Source organism: Musa acuminata, chromosome BXJ3-10, assembly GCF_036884655.1.
Source record: "Musa acuminata AAA Group cultivar baxijiao chromosome BXJ3-10, Cavendish_Baxijiao_AAA, whole genome shotgun sequence".
In the NCBI taxonomy this organism is placed as follows: Eukaryota; Viridiplantae; Streptophyta; class Magnoliopsida; order Zingiberales; family Musaceae; genus Musa; species Musa acuminata.
The window spans coordinates 32,810,540-32,827,392 of NC_088358.1; the positions used below are offsets into that span (position 1 = coordinate 32,810,540).

Below are 16,853 nucleotides of genomic sequence, written 5' to 3' on the forward strand. Positions count from 1 at the left end.
ATTGTGATGGGCAGTAAAGAAGGATAAATGGGGTAGAACATGGTGCCTGGCTGCCTCCGCAGGCCATGGGGTCGTTTTCACCAAGGTAAGCTCCCATCTCATTCCCATCCACTCTTCCAGTATGGAACAGCTGTTGTTGAACATGAATGATCATACCTACCAGTGAGTGACTCAACTACAGGGCAGGTCTTGATCATGAATGATACACTGTGAGAAGTTGAAATAGTCCCTCAACTTGGCACCAATAAGATTGTGTATATTGACCAAATCACACCAGCATCAGTACAAGTCTTCTGTACCAAGCCACCTTTTCAATTACTGACTGAGTCAAGCAAACTGCGAAGCAGAGAACAAATCTTATGAACGATCGATGTTCAAGCCGAGAATACAATTGCCTCTTTACCCATATTTTCTCTCAGCATACTGTGAAGTAGTTGGCAACTCGTTTAGATAGATCCTTCGTATCTGAATCAAACACTCATGGGTTTCGGTAGATGTCCAAAGGCAGAAGCAGACGCCTCTGATATGGCAATTATGTCCCTCACCACTGACATGGTAAAAGAACATGTTATTCCAATATTTTTCGGATCATATCCAGAATATTGAACATTGAACATTGATATGGTCAGTCTTTCACTCTGCCATCCACACAAGATTACTTACTTGATGTATCATCAAGAGGGGGAAATCATGCAGATTTAAGATCCAGCACAACATCACACAACTTTGGATCAGCTTCCAAGTTCTTTCCCCCTCCCTGCAGTCAAAAGTTTGGACAAACCTTCCAGAGTTGATGAATTTCTAGGCCACAATATCTGAATTCAACGACTGCAGACATCAAATTTTACATAACAGGTTGGATAACTACAAGCTACACAGGACTATAATACAACATTGTTCCTCACTGGTTCTGCTGAGGAAAAAACAAACAGCAGAAAACAGCAGGTCTCAGACACAACCACAACATACTCTACACCTAAAACCTTATCCTTGAATGGACTCTTACACTGAAGACCACAGAGAGAGTCTCTACAGAAGCTCAGCAAATGTCTAAAATACCATTTGCAGCAGCCACTGGAGACAACAGTAACTACCAGACCTGCGTCCTGAGCTACTTACTAACTGCTGGAAGAGAGAATGGAGTCCCAGTCGATCTCCCATGATGGGCGTTTTTGCAACATAAAGGTCTCCGATTCATCCCACGGCGCCTCGGTAAAATCCAAATGCTGCATCTCAAGCACTGGCGGGGAGCAAGAGGAGTCTTCGCCCTCGGACGAGCTCCCCGACTTGTTGTCCTCTGAGCCCGCCTTGGGCGCGGCTTCCTTGGTGACCGTTGGCGGCGGATCGCCGCTGCCGATTGTAGCGGACTCTGTGATGGGCTTGAGGGTGGAGCTGGGCAGCGGGCTGCTCCTCTTTTTCGATTTCGAGGAATTGGCCAAGCCCTGGCAGAGGGCTTGGAGCTTGGCGTCGACGGTGGAGAGAAGGGGACCTGGGGCGGCGGCGGCGGCGTGCCGGAGGTTGGGGAAGTTGAGCCTGGCGAAGTCCCCGCGGAGCTTGTAGGCGGCCTTGTCGTAGGCGAGTGCGGCTTCCTCGGCGGTGTCGAAGGTCCCAAGCCAGAGGCGCGTCCGGTTCTTGGGGAGACGGATCTCCGCCACCCACTTGCCCCAGTGGCGCTGCCGCACCCCGCGGTATAACTTTGTGGGCTTCGGGGCAGCGGGGGAACCGGTGTGCTTCATCAGCTGAGGTCGCAGGCCGAGAAAGCTCGCAGCTTGGTGGTGGTGGCGGTTCGCCTGCAATTGTCTCACGGCAAGGAGGTTCTGCTGCTGCTGGAAGAGGAATTGAGCTTGAATCTGCTGGATCTGAGCTGGGCTAAGTTGGGTGAGCCCGACCCGGCCGACGCTGCCGACACCAAGGCGGTCCAAGCTACAGAAGCGCTCCGGTACCGACCCGGCGACAGACGGCGAAGGCGAGCAGGCATCCAAGGCGGGATCTTGACAGAGGTAACCGCCAACGGTGGGATTTTGCAGGGAATAGCAACCCAAGTTTGGATTTTGGAGAGAGGAGGGGTTGGAGAAGCGGGGGGAAGAAGAGAAGGTAGACGGGGGAAGAGTGGAAGTGAGAGAAGGATATGAGTAGGTAAGAGTAGTGGTAGAAGAGGTGGAAGAGGGAGGAGGAGGAGGAGGAGGAGGGTGGGAGAGGGAGGAGGCGGAAGCACTTGTCATAAAAGGCTCGAGTGCTTTCATAAGCTCCTCATCGAAGGGATCTGCGGTGGTAAATGGATTTCTATTGTACATATCTATGGCTGTAGCCATGCAAGATCTAAGCAAACACTCCAAACAAAAGAGGAACCAAAAGAAGAAGAAAAAGATGATCTTTTTACCAAGATAGATCAATAGAAGAGAGAAGCTAACAGCCCAACCCGGCTCTCAAACAAAATCAAAGAGCAGGCAATTGGGCTTCCAGAGTGGAGGTTCAGTTCAAAAAGCTGACCTCTTTTGCATCTACGAGAAGGAGAAAAATCTGAAGAAAAAGCGACCACAGGGTACAGAAAAACAACCCTCTAGGTCGACTAAAATCCCAAAAAAAAATGATGAGAAAAACCCAGGAAAAAAAAACTCTGGATCTCCGTTATGAAACCTCTGCCTCCCTAAGACAGGAAGAGAAAAACGACACCGAGGTCTCCTCTTTTCTCGCTGAAACAACGAAGAAAAGGACCTCAAGATGAGAATTTTTTTCTTTTCTCCTTCTTCTACAGGAGACAGAAGACGACAGAGGAGGGGGGAAGGGATCAGGGGACAAACCTTGTGATGTCTTCGGATGGGGGATCGCTCAGCCTCACCGAAGAGTGGAAAGGGGGGGTGGGGGGAGTTGGCCTGTGGTGGTGGAGCTCACTCTATCTTTTGGTGGAAGAAGGCAGGCTCACGGTGGTCGGTATATAAAGCCGCCTTCCCCTCGTCTTCGCTAACCACCGTGATTAGTGTTATCCTCAACTAAACGTGTGATCGCACGCGCATAATAGTGACGTCACCGCCTACGTGCCAATGGGTCTTGAACGGACACGCGTCCTTCGACTTACAGCCTGGCATCGGTTAATTGATGTGATACGCCCTTTTTCAATTAACTTCTTTTATTTATTTTAATTAAGAAAATACCTCTAAAGTTTCTATTTTCAAGAATGAGGTGCAAATATATATATATATATATATATATATATATAATTTATATTTATATTTATTTCTTCGAAGGATTGACACATGAAAGAAACTAAGACATGCACTTTGTAGTCTTACATTTTCTATTGTGTTCAATGTAAGGAGATGAATAATGGGAGTAGGGATACAAGATGAGATGGTTGCAATGTCATGTTCAAATTAAGAGTGGTGATTGAAGTGGGTGATTGGATGGTAGAATATCTCTTTCTTTATTCAAGGTTGGGATTTACTAATCATTTTGTGTAAATCATGTGAATTTTCTTTTTCAAATGTAATTTTTTGGATACTTAATGTATATATAATTTTATATATCTTTATGAATAAAGAACAAAATTTCCAACTATTAATGAATAATCAATTTTATCATTGATTCATCCTCACTATGGCCTATATCATAAAATAAGCTATTTATTTTTCCTTAATAAAAATATAATTGTCTATAGTTGCAAACATGTAACGATTAGGACAGTAGAAAAACCTTTTAGGTGTGTGAAAAGGATGGTTCCTCCATTTGAGTCTACTAGAAGATTGGCTTATTAATTACTTTACCATCAACTTCATTTGTATCATCAAATTGGGGCAGTGATTTCACATAAAGTTACATTCTTTTTATTACATATATAGAATGTTATTTGTGAAAAAGTATAAAAGAATACTTTTGGACAATCCATTCTCTCTCTCAAAAGACACTAATAGTTATTTGATGTGTGTTTATTAATCTTTTATATAAATTTTTAAATATTTAGTTCTTGATTGCACCATATTTTGTAAAAATCGTAAAATTAATCGACTTTTTCTTTATTCCTCTTGAATGCGTTAATCTTTGTATTACGAAAATAATATCCATGTAGAACATAATTTATCCTTCTCGATCACTATAACTATAAATTGATTAGTGTAGATATGATATTATAATTTAAATACAAAATTTAAAATATTAGTTTGATGATAATATACTTCACTTAAGATTCCAAAATTTTATTCAGTAAATTTTTAAATATAACTATCAATTAATTAGTAAATTTATTTTAGAAATATATTAATAATTTGATTTATTAAATGTATTATTATTTTTATTGAGATGATGGATCGAAAAAGGTTAAGATCAAGGTCAACGTTGAATCGAAAGAAAAAGAAATGGAAGGATGAGATAATGACACCATTCACGCGTCCAAGGAAAAGCATGAAATCGGTTTGAAAGTTGCGATCATGCAAACGTCAACGCAAAGCTTGTCTCTCTGTCTTCAACCGAGCCGCCCATCGATTTGGAACACGGAAGCAACACTCGAGCCAATTCCACACTTTTAATGTAATTTATTTTATTTTATTTTATTTATTTATTTATTTTTATCTCTCTCTCTATATATATATATATATATATATATATATATATAATAGAAATATCAAATATTCTATAGTAAAGAAACGGTCCAACCGGTGACTTGACCGCGTCGTAAAGACTAAGCAAATGACGAACGGACACCTGCGATCGCTACTGGCGAGCGGTGCAAAGTGCGAGCAGCGGGCCAGCGGTTGGGTTGGCGCAACAGCGAAAGGACGAACAGCTCGTGGATTGCGGCGTGTCGGGACAGAGATGTGCGTGGGTTCCACGCCACGTGCGTCGCCCACCTTCTGCACCCCGTTCTCTGCGTCCCCCCCCCCCCCCCCATTTGATGTTATTTATTGCCAGCCCGAGGAAAAGGAAGCGTCCGCACCGGTCGTTGCGGCGGTTGCAACTTCCCCTGCTTGCAACCGTCGCCACTTAAATGCCGGCATTCATGACGACCACGTGAGCCCGTTCCCCCCCCGCCGCAGGCTTCAAGACTCGTGCACTCGAAGCAGCTGGCTGCTTTAGAACCCCCGTCGGCGACGAGGATCGGACGGTCGGATCTCGCGGCGGAGGTGGAGACGCCGTCGCCCACGCGGATTGCACCGGTGGGAGGGCGACAGGTGCGTGGCTGCAATAACTTCGTCCGCTCTTTAAAGACAGTCAACGCGTAACAGAGCCACGACAGGGAGAGCAGGACAGTGGCAGAGCAGGAGTTGCATGCTCTCTCTCTCTCTCTCTCTCTCTTTCTTTCTTTCTTTCTACCCTCGCGAGGACGAAGAAGAGTCGATTGGGAATGGAGACAGATAAATGATAAGACTACTCGATTACATAAACTGTTAGGGAAAATTTAGTAGGGTAAAATTCTTTAAAATAAATTTAATTAGATCCTCCGAGCTCGAATATTGACGATTAGCAGCAGCAGTCTGAATCTAATTACGAGTGTTGAATGGAGATGCGCCCACAAATTATGATTGAATAGTCATATGGTTGTATGGTGGAAGTTTGAATTGCCGACATGATATAAATTCCAGCCTTGTTTGACGTGTACAAGAACAGTGTTTGCATAGTACAGATTTTTAATTCTGGAATTAAGCGTGATGGGTTTGGTGATGCATCGAACAGTGGAATCGAAACGATGGTGGTGGAGGAAATGTGCAGTAAGACTACGACACTCGATTAGGTGAAATTGCTTACATCTGTTCGTATCGGAGGCCAAGTTTTCAACCGCAATCGCGTGAGGATGGTTGAGATGAAGCCCTCAAGCTGAGGCTCCTCCAAGAACGCCAGGAACAAAAAAAGCTTTTTGATCGTCAACACATCATGATTTCTGCGTGATTCCTGACATATCGAGATAAGAACATCTCCAAAAGGAATCGAGGGTAATCGTGAGCCACGCACGGTGGAGACCAATCGCCACCCGACCTCTCACCTCTCACCTCTCACCTCTGCCTCGCTGTGGAATTCTAACATCAGCTTTGAATGGACTTGAAAGACTCGTGTGACGAGTTGGGTGATAGGTTTCCATCACGCCCTGCTTTTCTCACAACACTCACAGGAAAGCATGAGAAGCGAGACACGCTTTATGACCACGGTCACATGGACGAACATAGCAACGAGGAACACCTTGACGACTATAGAGGCTCGGCATTAATGAGGTGTTGGCACACCGATGATTTTAGGAGTGGTAATAATGCGAGCCGAGAATTCTATCTCTACCTGTGCTGTCTTTCCAGAGCTTGTCTTGCAAGGAGCAAGGCATGTAGGGCCTTCATATCTCAAAACACAATCTCTGGATGCATCTTGTCCTCGCAAAGTGAAGCAAGCAAACCCACCTGCACTGCAATCAATAAATAGGGCAGGTTTATGGAAGCAGAGTCCGCTGTCCATTTAGAACTACTGCAGATGGAATTCTCATTCTCTTAGATCGGAAGCTGTAGAAATGAGGAAGAAGTGAAAGAGAGAGTCCTGTGTCTTTTTGAGTTAGAAGACACCAATGGTGATTTCAAGTAAATGATAAAGCTAAGATGCATATATTGTGAGTAAAGCAAAACTATAATAGATTCACATTTGTCGAAAGATATACAAAGCTAAACTCACTCAAATATTTTGCACATCAATATGTTTTTGTTTTTACATTTACAACTCCATTTCCAGTTCACTTAGCTTGAACAGTTCAGTTCATCAACATGATGTGCAATGCTTGTATCATGTCATTTTGGGCCAATTCTTTCAGGATCCAACAACACTTACAAGGCCTACCAATTATAAGCCTAAAAGAAGCCAAATGGGCTTCTTTTCTATATGTTTTGTATATCTTTCATTACAAAGTTGGGAAATAATTAGCCAACCCAAATGCAAAGAAAAAAAAAGGTTGGGAAAAGACATATTTTCCCCACCAAATTTGGGTGATTTTCTTATAAAACACTCATATTTTGGGCATTTCTCAATTAGTATCTTCTATTTTTTATTTTATTTTATTTAGTTAATTCAAAAAAATACGTAAAGTAATTCTCAAACAAATATTATAAATGATCTAAGTAAATTTTTAATCTCAGCCAAATTAACAATAAGTATAAAAATATGATATTATAATAGTTTATGAGTAATAATAACGAAAGATGTTCGATATGATGTCACTTATAGTGTTTTTAAATAGTGTATATAGTATTTTTATATCTCAACAAAATATCATAAATGATGTGATCATATTTTTGGAAAATAATAATTTACATTGATTTAAATAAAAAAATAAAATCTTTTCTTTCATGGTACATGAGCACACAGGCTGTGCCAAATGAATCCTCAAATCATCATTCCCTTTTTTAGCACTAATCTAATCTTTCTTGATGTTGCAACGCGACCTGACCGAGTCCAACATCTTATAACGTAATGCTAAACCGATCTACGACCTTCCGTTTCGGATCAAACCGTCCAGATTCGACCAAGTTTCTCCTGCAGAGCAAATCCGAAATCCAACGACGGAGATCCGATCACGAGAGTCCGGATCTGAGCCAACCATATCGCCGCAGCCGCCGCCATCTGTTTCGGGACCATGAATCATATATTTGGCCCAACACATTTTGCGGAACCCTAGGGGCATTTTGGTAATCGTGTCCTCCATAAGTATAGATCGCTGGGGCTCCTCTCCCCTCCTCCCACCGCGACGGACGTGGTTGTAGCCGCCGCCGATCTCTCTCTCTGCCGGACTTCTCTTCTCTGATCTCTTTGGTAAAAGTTCTTCTGCTCCCCTTCTTTGATCTCTTGTTGTCGTGCTTGCTATGTCGAAGAGTCTCTCGTGATGATTGTTGTTTGATTGATTTCTTTTAATCTGTCGAGGGTTGTTGTCTAATTGATTCAAAGCTTGATTTTGTTGATGATACTTCAGTACGTTTTCTTTGTGTCAGCAGTTTATTAACCGTGTTATGTCTATAGTTCTTGATGTCGCATCCTGGCGCTCCACGCGTTATTGAGTGTTTGCGCAGGGTTTTGTGTCGTTATCAGAAGAGAGATCGATTGCTACATTGTCAGATATTGGTGCTTAGTCTTAGGAGTACATGATCCTGTCACATTATGTCAAAACATATTGAAGATGGTGAAAACGTAACGTGGTGGTCGTAATTCGCATTGATTTTACTCTTCTGACAGCGAATTTTGCGTCACTATGTTGTTGTCGTTGTCATTATTATTTTGATTTGAGCGATTTTAAATTAACAAGCCTATCGCATTTTGAGAGGGGCTCTCTGATTGTCTACTAAAGGTTTTTCCTTGTATACTGTGCTGGCATGTATGGACGACTCAAAAAAGAAAGTGTCCTTTCTTGTTTATTTAATATTTTATTCTGTCTACCTCTTGAACAAACTGCATAACATATGGCTCTTGTGTATGCAATTAAATTTTGAATGTCTGAGATTAGGGTAATTAATCTTTCTATTCAATACAATTTCTGATAAATCATATCAATTTATGTGGGAGTGATTATATCACCTTTGCTACATGGATTTCCTCCATGCTTAAATTTTTGGGTTGTGTTATATATGATTAGGTCTTAGATTCATGTTCAGTAAAATGAAACATTTTTCTTTACAAAAAAAAACACAATTAAACATTGCAGTTGATTTTCCTACTAGACGTCCTGCATGGATTATTTTCTACTATAGTGCATGAATTATTTTCTGCCGTATGATATGTGAATTGTTTTCTTGTTTCTGTTGTGTGAATTATCTTTTACTTGGTAAAGTAGCATCGACTTGTACTGGTTATGGTGTATTCAAATTTATGGTCGCTAGTGGATGTGATGTTGGATGGTAGCATCTTATTCACTAGTTTATGTTTTTGGTTAAGGGATCATGACTTTTAGAGTGCCTGATGATTCTTGTGCTTTTTTCTTGTAGCTTGCTATGTGCTGTCGCAGACTTCAATAGAACGACTGAACTTTTGGATATTTAAAATTGGAGCACCTTTTTGTTGTTTTTGCAAGTTATAGCTTGAGTAGCTCTGATATTCCTGTTTAATGCTGATCTGATAGATACAATTTTACTGTTGGCTATTCTGCCACATTATTTTGGGCATTTCAACTGTTCTATCTAGTATACCACTTTACATCAATCAGTCATTTTAGTTGGAGGTATTATGATGCTTTACATTAATACAAACATACATTGGATGTCTTTATTCACCAAGCCTTTTTTGGGATAATGGAGTACACAAGATAGTGACATTTTGGTTTTCTATGCTTCTAGATATGTATCATTTGAATTTGTATTTATTTTAATAGCAGCCTTGAGTTTTTGTTGAGATTGGACTGGGAGCTGCATACTGATTTATACTATTTAGTTTATGTTTGCTATATACTATTTCCTCTTCTCTAGTGCTTTCCAAAATATAGAAAGCTGAACAATCTCAAGCGTCATTTGGACCTGTATCTAATTTAAGGGAACTGCAAAAGTTAAGAGTAGATATTTAGAGATCATTAGTGGAACTAAAGATAGAAGTGGTTTTTCATTTTATCATACACTGATAAATTTGAATTTCCCCTGTCATCACCGTATTGATTATTTGGCCTTTTGCTGCAGCATTCCAATTGTCTAGTTAATTTTTTTTTTTCATGGTTAAGAACATGATTTATTGGTTATCTCAGTCTATCATACTTGACTTTATTTTGGACTTCTGATCCCTATAAAGTTTTTTTTAATCTTATTCTTTTATAGCAGTTTTTTTTCCTATTTTTGTAATGCTGTCAGAAACATCCTACGTTTTCGTATTTGTTACTATGATAAGCTTGCTGATTTATGTCTATTGGAGATAGGAAATTAGAAATGGGAAAGGAGAAGGTTCACATTAACATCGTGGTTATTGGCCATGTCGACTCTGGAAAATCAACCACAACTGGACATTTGATTTACAAACTTGGAGGGATTGATAAGCGTGTTATTGAGAGGTTTGAGAAGGAAGCTGCTGAGATGAACAAGAGGTCATTCAAGTATGCCTGGGTTCTTGACAAGTTAAAGGCTGAGCGTGAGCGTGGTATCACTATTGATATTGCCCTTTGGAAGTTTGAGACTACAAAGTACTACTGCACCGTCATTGATGCTCCTGGACATCGTGATTTCATCAAGAACATGATTACCGGAACTTCTCAGGCTGATTGTGCTGTCCTTATTATTGATTCTACAACTGGTGGTTTCGAAGCTGGAATTTCCAAGGATGGACAGACTCGTGAACATGCACTTCTAGCTTTCACTCTTGGTGTTAAACAGATGATTTGTTGCTGCAACAAGGTGGGATTTTTTGCATGATTGCTTCTTAAGGTGCATGACTTTGGTCTTCAGGTAATTTTTTTTACTAAACATATGTTTTGTTTCTAATAGATGGATGCCACTACACCTAAATACTCAAAGGCACGGTACGATGAAATCGTCAAGGAGGTCTCATCTTATCTCAAGAAGGTTGGTTACAATCCTGACAAGATCCCATTCGTGCCAATTTCTGGTTTCGAAGGTGATAATATGATTGAGAGATCCACCAATCTTGACTGGTACAAAGGCCCAACTCTTTTGGATGCTCTTGACATGATCCAAGAGCCCAAACGTCCGTCCGACAAGCCTCTCCGGCTCCCTCTGCAGGATGTCTACAAGATTGGAGGGATTGGAACCGTGCCTGTAGGTCGTGTTGAGACTGGAACCTTAAAGCCTGGTATGGTTGTTACCTTTGGTCCTACAGGCCTTACTACTGAAGTTAAGTCTGTGGAAATGCACCATGAGGCTCTCCAGGAGGCTCTTCCTGGTGACAATGTTGGTTTCAATGTCAAGAACGTTGCTGTGAAGGACCTCAAGCGTGGTTTTGTTGCCTCAAACTCCAAGGACGACCCGGCAAAGGAGGCTGCCAACTTCACCTCTCAAGTTATCATCATGAACCATCCAGGTCAAATTGGGAACGGTTATGCTCCTGTCCTCGATTGTCACACCTCCCACATTGCTGTCAAGTTTGCAGAGCTTGTGACTAAGATTGACAGGCGATCCGGCAAGGAGCTGGAGAAGGAACCCAAGTTCCTCAAGAATGGAGATGCAGGTTTCGTGAAGATGGTTCCTACAAAGCCAATGGTCGTTGAGACTTTTTCTACCTACCCACCTCTGGGTAGGTTTGCTGTCAGAGACATGAGACAGACAGTTGCTGTTGGTGTCATCAAGAGTGTGGAGAAGAAGGATCCTACTGGAGCCAAGGTTACCAAAGCTGCTCAAAAGAAGAAATGAACCGAGGAGAATTCTGCATTGGTCTTGTTTGGTGTCAGCAGCAATTTTAATATGCATCCTTCTTGTCAGCTTTACGAGTCTATAGGTTTGGTATCTGGTGCGTCGCAGAACTGGGTGCTCGATAGGCGGTGGCAGTGTTGCATTTAAGGTGCCTGTTCTAGCAAGTTTTTTTTTCCTTTTTGAGGGGTCTCTCTCTATATTTTAAACTGGTACTTGGAAGTGAATTTGAGTTGTTTGGATTCGACAATAGTGGGTCTAGTTTGATTCTGGTATTTGACTTTATATATCAGTACTTGGATTTATTATATTTGTTCATCGAATCTTGATAATTGCTCTATGGAAGTTTTTTTCTTTATCTCGGCTGTTGTATGATCCTGGTGTTTTATGGATATACCGTCAAAATCTTGGAATCGGAATCGGAATCTGAATCTGAGTTAGAATCGGAATCATCCGTTTTGATTTTCATAAATCAAGATTCATAATCCAACCGACCGGATTTGGCCACTGGATCGGTTCTCATTTCAATCTTAATTCTCCATCTGTTCTAAATATAATAATATAATAAATAACTAATTAATCTAAATGGACGGTTTAGATTACAAGGGAGAGTGAGATGGACGGGTTCAGCCGCGACCCTTTTTACCCTGGATCGCACGTTAAGAATTTGCACTGGGGGGACTTCCCATGCCGTACCCATTGGCACAGGAATGAAGACGTTGTCTGTCTTCCATGTCCTCTATTGGGACGTGGGGTTCTCTGATATGTCGCATGCATGTCTTCGTTGGTGCAATCAGCACGGGACCTCGAGAGCCACTTGTTCCATCGCAGATCATCGTATAGTAGTAAGACCCTCGACATCTGTCTCGCATGCATGCCTCCTTCATAACTGGTTTGGCCACACCCACCCCCAACCGATCCGTTTACCCTACGGGCAAACATCAACAAATATTGGCTTTCAGATTCCAATCCGTCCAGCAATGGCACGTATTCTGCATCGTATTCCTTAAACAAATCCATGGTGACCTTTGGGCTGTCCAAAGGATGAGTTCTCTTGTCAGTTCATGTCGGAATCGCCTTTATATGATTTACCTTATCGCGGACTGCACTCCAGAGGCATCTTCACGGTGACCTTCTATGGTGGTGCAATGGATCCCTCGGCTCCACCAAATCATGGTCCAACTGCTGCCACCACCCAAATCGAAGCGGCTGTTGTCGTCGTTCTCGCCGAGGAGGAGGAGGACGACGATGGTAATGGCAGCGAGAATGAAGGAATCATCGATGTGGCCGAGGTCGAGAAGCGGATGTGGAAGGACAAGCTGCTGCTGACGAAGCTGAAGCAGCGGAGGGGGCAGCAGCAAGGCGGCTTCTCCGGTGCTCTGGTGGAGCCCCTGGCTAAGGAGCGGTCGCGGCGGCGGGCGATGGCCCGAGCCCAGGACGGGGTCCTGCGGTGCATGCTCAAGATGATGCAACACTGCAGCGCCCGTGGGTTCGTGTACGGTATCGTGCCGGAGCGGGGGGACCCGGTGACAGGGTCGTCGGAGAACCTCAAGTCCTGGTGGAAAGACTCCGTCGCGTTCGATCGCAATGCCCCGGCGGCCATCGCCCAGTCCACGCTCGCCCAACCGAACGAACTGGTTCTGACCTCTTACATCGATCGCCTGCGTATGTTACAGGACAGCACGCTCGGCTCGCTCCTCTCCGCGCTCATCCAGCACTGCGAACCGCCGCAGCGGAGGTTCCCCTTGGAGAGGGGGCTGCCGCCTCCCTGGTGGCCGACCGGGGAGGAGCCATGGTGGGGGGTGCAAGGCGAGGCCCACGCTCAGGGGCCTCCGCCCTACAGGAAGCCGCATGACCTCAAGAAAGCTTGGAAGCTGAGCCTACTGACCGCCGTCATCAAGCACATGAGTCCAAACCTGGGCCACATGAGGAAGCTGGTCTGGCAGTCGAAGAGGTTGCAGAACAAGATGACCGCCAAGGAAAGCGAGGTGTGGTCGAAGATGGTGAACCAGGAAGAAGCTCTCCTGCAGCTCGCCAACCGCTCCCTCAGGATCTCCCCCATTCCCGAAGATGAAGCGGCCGGCAATTCTGCGGCCGAGAAGGGGCCGGACGGCCGCAGGAACGACGACAAGAGGAAGTGCGAGTTCGGCGACAACTCGAGGGAGAAATGCTCGAGAGCCGAGTTGCAGAACGTGGATGGTAGTGGGGAGTTTGAACTCGATTTATCGGGGAATTGTGTGCTCGAAGATGATCGGAGAGCGATCGACGAGCTCATGATGCTCTACTACAGCGCTCGAGACTTCACTCGGCTAGTGTGATGGTAGAGCTGGTGGGATGAGTGAGATCGAGCATCGCGTGGCGTGACTAATGTGGCGATTGAAATGAAAGATGAGAAGCATTCGCGTGCCAGTAGTAATCCGTTTCTTCCTGTTTTTGCTTATAAAAATAGCTTCTCGCCATCTTGTAGAACTATTCTAGTGTTTGCACTATGTATGTATGTATGTATGTATATATGTATGTATATATGTATGTATGTATAAAGAGTTTGCATGAAAATATCCGGTAGTCAACTGCTTAAAGATTTTACTATGCATCAAGGAAAGCATGCGTGTGCATACGTATGGATGATCACACGCCCAGTGCTCCAAGTCGAGTCTTGCTTTGGCCAGCCTCGAAGTAGAAGACGAGCATGGCAAGCGTAGCAAATCCGTGCGTGCTTGATCTCCGCCACCTTGAGCCGCTCGAGCTTCTCGACGTCCGGCACATACACGCCGTCCCTGAGTGTGCCGGCGAAGCACAGGGGGTCGATGAACTTGCCCCCCGGGTAGCCCTGCTCGCCGGTGGCGTTGGCAAAGTTCTCGGCCGTGCGAGACCAAGGGGTAGCCCATTCCACCGACTGCGACTCCGGGTTGAAGAAGTCCACCCACCGCTTCGACTCCACCCATCCCATGAAGATGAGCTGCAAGCCGAGGAGGGAGCCGAAGGAGAAGGGCGCGATGGCGCCGAGGTCGGCACCCGCCTCGAACCAAGGCACGCCGCTCCACGCCTGCCCGATGAAGATACCCACCACCGCCGCCATCGCTCTCGGTACCACTCGAGGAACGCTGGGTCCTTCCCCAGGCCTAGTGGGTCTAACCCATAGTCACCCGGGAGCCTGCATGGGGAAACAAGACGGTGTGAAGAGGGGAATAGAGAGGTTGCATGCCGAGTGAGTGAAGAGGAGGAAGGGCCTTACGATCCATATGATTTACGTTTAAGCAATGTTAATCATGCAATATTTGGTCAATCTGCTTGCATTTCTTTTATGAGATGAGTTACACCACTAAGGAGTAAGTTTCATTGGAGATCTTAGCGCATGCAATTAATATCCATTGATATCATGTATCAAGAATTGTTTTCCTCACCAAACTTGTATTCTTGAAAAGATAGTAAAACAAGAACGATGAAGAGTCAACAACCAAATCTCCGCCGGTAAAAGAGAATTTTCTGAATGAAACCTTTTCTTTGATGAGAAATTGGTGCTCCATAATGTCCCTGAAATGTGTAACATGTTGTTTCTTTCCAGGCAAGAACGCAAGCAGCTATCAGTTTTGGATAGGATAGAATAAAGTCATCTTTGGTACTCTTCCACATTAGATGTAGGAAGAACAATCAAGTCATCTTTCATTAACAGGATAGGTCTCTACCGGGATGAACCTCTCATGTGCATCAGACACTCACACAGCGTGTCTACAAAGTCGAAAACAGAACACATAATCCTCGTCGATGTAAGTAAAACTTCTCTGCGGTGGTTCATTCATGGTTGATGATGAAATAGAATGGTGCTCACGCAATCTCTCTCAACATTCAAAGAGTAGAGTCGCCTGAGTTCTGCAACAGTCCGGGAAACACAAGTGTGATCTGAGGACCACATCACAATCATTTTGGAGGTAGCACTAAAAGATCCTTACACCTTCTCTTTTAAGCTTCGCATCTTTGCCTGTCATTCTGTTTACTCGGGCCCAAGAGTTTGATTCCTCTCGATCAGCACATGCCCTACTGTTGGGTGCCAGGAATGGAATTTATTCTCCATGTAAAGAGGAAAGCCCAAAGCTCCATGGTTTCTGCACTTCAATCATCCATGAAGTATATTTCTTCTGTAGCACAACCCATAAAGTTTCCACCTTAACAATGTGGTCGCTTTGGAGCGTTGAATCAGTACTGTTCTTCCCTCCGGTTTTCAAATTTACCTACAAGTTGGCTTGATAAAAAAGTGTCATCGTTCATTGTTACTACAGTCATTCTGGCAACAATGATTTCTGATGGTCACTTTGTCGTTGTCTTCTTGATCATGAAAAGCACTCTTTTTTGAGAGAAGATATGTCGAATGCCTCTTATAATGGTTATGAAACTTATAGCTACAAGAAAGGCTATTATGCCTTCATCTCACTCGAGTTGTGTTAGTGGGTAAGCAAAAGATGAGCCTTTTATGTCCTTAAATCTCCTCGCTCGCACTTCCATCCCTCTCTATGCTTGCGCTTGTTCAGAAGAAGGCAGCAGTATTCATGATTCATATGGCCCCTGTAGCGATCATTTGCAAGCGAGCAGGAGTTCAGTTACAGATATAGATGCCCATAAACACTTGAACCTCATCTCATCGCTAACTGGTTTCACAAGTGAGATTTGGCTTACATATAATAATACTATATGACTCCACATTCATACTACTTGATAACACCCACTCCCATGCAAAGCCACAGAGAAGAAAGAACATCACCCTCATTCTACTTAGAAACATATAGATCTGAGTTTCTTCACATGATGGAGCAGGCATTTGGATTGTCATCACTGAACAAGTTGGTAAGCAGGTCATCTTGTCTGAGTGGTTGGCTGGACACAGTGACCACCTCCACATTCCTGACATACCCAGGGGGTGCCTTCTTGTCATAGATCTGAGCACCGTGAGGGTGAGTGACAAGGTTGTAGGGAACATAAGGCCAGATCTCAACTCTCTTGCCCGTGGATCGAACCTTCTTCAGGACTTTCTGTTGCTCAACGTAGCCAGTCACAGTCACTTTATTCTGCTTTCTGTTGATGTCCACCGACTGAACTCCTATATCAAGGCCATGAGGTGTGGATCAGGAGAAGACGAGTGTCAAGCCATCGGTATGGGAGAAGAAGAGGACTTTCACCTGTGACGGAGGAGATGGCATTCCTGACTTTGAGTTCACAGCCCTCGCAGTCCATCCTGACCTTGAGCTCCACCGTCTGCAACTGCTTCCTGTTTGCGTACTGGTGGCCGCCACACAGGAAGCCACAGATGTAATCTCCCATGATGCTTGCTTCCGGCTGATAACGAGGTAGAAAGAGGAGACGGATACAATATAACCCGTAACAAGATAGTTTCGAAGTACGAGAGGGAAGAGAAACAAAAGACGGAAGTGAGACTGTGACCGACGTTGCTGCCACTGAAGCAGCAGCCTCCTGGAAGATGAAGGAAAGGTGTTTGTTTAGCTGCTTTAGCTCACTGGCATTGCTCTTTTGTTCTCTCATTCAGTGTTCCATAAAGGCTCTCCGACCGTGCTT

The 16,853-nt window shown here is 44.0% G+C and overlaps 4 protein-coding genes and 1 pseudogene across 6 annotated transcripts; 2 read left to right on the forward strand and 3 right to left on the reverse strand.

Moving 5' to 3' along the window:
• Positions 1-816: 816 nt before the first annotated feature.
• On the reverse strand, positions 817-2,875 carry LOC103969642 (ethylene-responsive transcription factor RAP2-13). The gene has a single exon (XM_009383231.3). It carries the CDS (start codon positions 2,310-2,312, stop codon positions 1,119-1,121), a length of 1,194 nt encoding a protein of 397 aa, XP_009381506.2. The 5' UTR covers positions 2,313-2,875; the 3' UTR covers positions 817-1,118.
• Positions 2,876-7,613: 4,738 nt separating this feature from the next.
• Positions 7,614-11,596, forward strand: LOC135651245 (elongation factor 1-alpha-like). Of its 3 annotated transcripts, none has more exons than XM_065171193.1 (3): positions 7,614-7,770; positions 9,848-10,319; positions 10,410-11,596. In XM_065171193.1, exons 2-3 carry the CDS (start codon positions 9,858-9,860, stop codon positions 11,289-11,291), a joined length of 1,344 nt encoding a protein of 447 aa, XP_065027265.1. In that variant the 5' UTR covers positions 7,614-7,770; positions 9,848-9,857; the 3' UTR covers positions 11,292-11,596. The 3 variants fall into 3 exon arrangements, with proteins under 3 accessions (XP_065027265.1, XP_065027267.1, XP_065027266.1); XM_065171195.1 differs by having other exon boundaries at positions 7,633-7,770; positions 9,856-10,319; XM_065171194.1 differs by having other exon boundaries at positions 7,636-7,770; positions 9,844-10,319.
• Positions 11,597-12,421: 825 nt separating this feature from the next.
• Positions 12,422-14,006, forward strand: LOC135651246 (putative ETHYLENE INSENSITIVE 3-like 4 protein). The gene has a single exon (XM_065171196.1). It carries the CDS (start codon positions 12,437-12,439, stop codon positions 13,604-13,606), a length of 1,170 nt encoding a protein of 389 aa, XP_065027268.1. The 5' UTR covers positions 12,422-12,436; the 3' UTR covers positions 13,607-14,006.
• LOC135651247 (chlorophyll a-b binding protein CP24 10A, chloroplastic-like) lies at positions 13,917-14,496 on the reverse strand (annotated as a pseudogene).
• Positions 14,497-15,920: 1,424 nt separating this feature from the next.
• Positions 15,921-16,799, reverse strand: LOC103969999 (heavy metal-associated isoprenylated plant protein 23-like). Its single transcript, XM_009383627.3, has 2 exons — positions 16,460-16,799; positions 15,921-16,380 (listed from the first exon to the last, which is right to left on the reverse strand). The coding sequence occupies exons 1-2, from the start codon at positions 16,599-16,601 to the stop codon at positions 16,082-16,084; spliced, it is 441 nt and encodes a 146-aa protein (XP_009381902.2). The 5' UTR covers positions 16,602-16,799; the 3' UTR covers positions 15,921-16,081.
• Positions 16,800-16,853: the final 54 nt, after the last annotated feature.

What these genes read in the sequence shown, in the direction of transcription:
- LOC103969999 (XM_009383627.3), bottom strand. Translation starts at nt 16,601, where the DNA reads ATGGGAGATTACATCTGTGGCTTCCTGTGTGGCGGCCACCAGTACGCA. An exon ending in TGCCATCTCCTCCGTCACAG is followed by an intron (nt 16,381 to 16,459) that starts GTGAAAGTCCTC and finishes GCCTTGATATAG; the next exon opens with GAGTTCAGTCGGTGGACATC.
- LOC135651245 (XM_065171193.1), top strand. Translation starts at nt 9,858, where the DNA reads ATGGGAAAGGAGAAGGTTCACATTAACATCGTGGTTATTGGCCATGTC. An exon ending in TGATTTGTTGCTGCAACAAG is followed by an intron (nt 10,320 to 10,409) that starts GTGGGATTTTTT and finishes TGTTTCTAATAG; the next exon opens with ATGGATGCCACTACACCTAA.
- LOC135651246 (XM_065171196.1), top strand. Translation starts at nt 12,437, where the DNA reads ATGGATCCCTCGGCTCCACCAAATCATGGTCCAACTGCTGCCACCACC.
- LOC103969642 (XM_009383231.3), bottom strand. Translation starts at nt 2,312, where the DNA reads ATGGCTACAGCCATAGATATGTACAATAGAAATCCATTTACCACCGCA.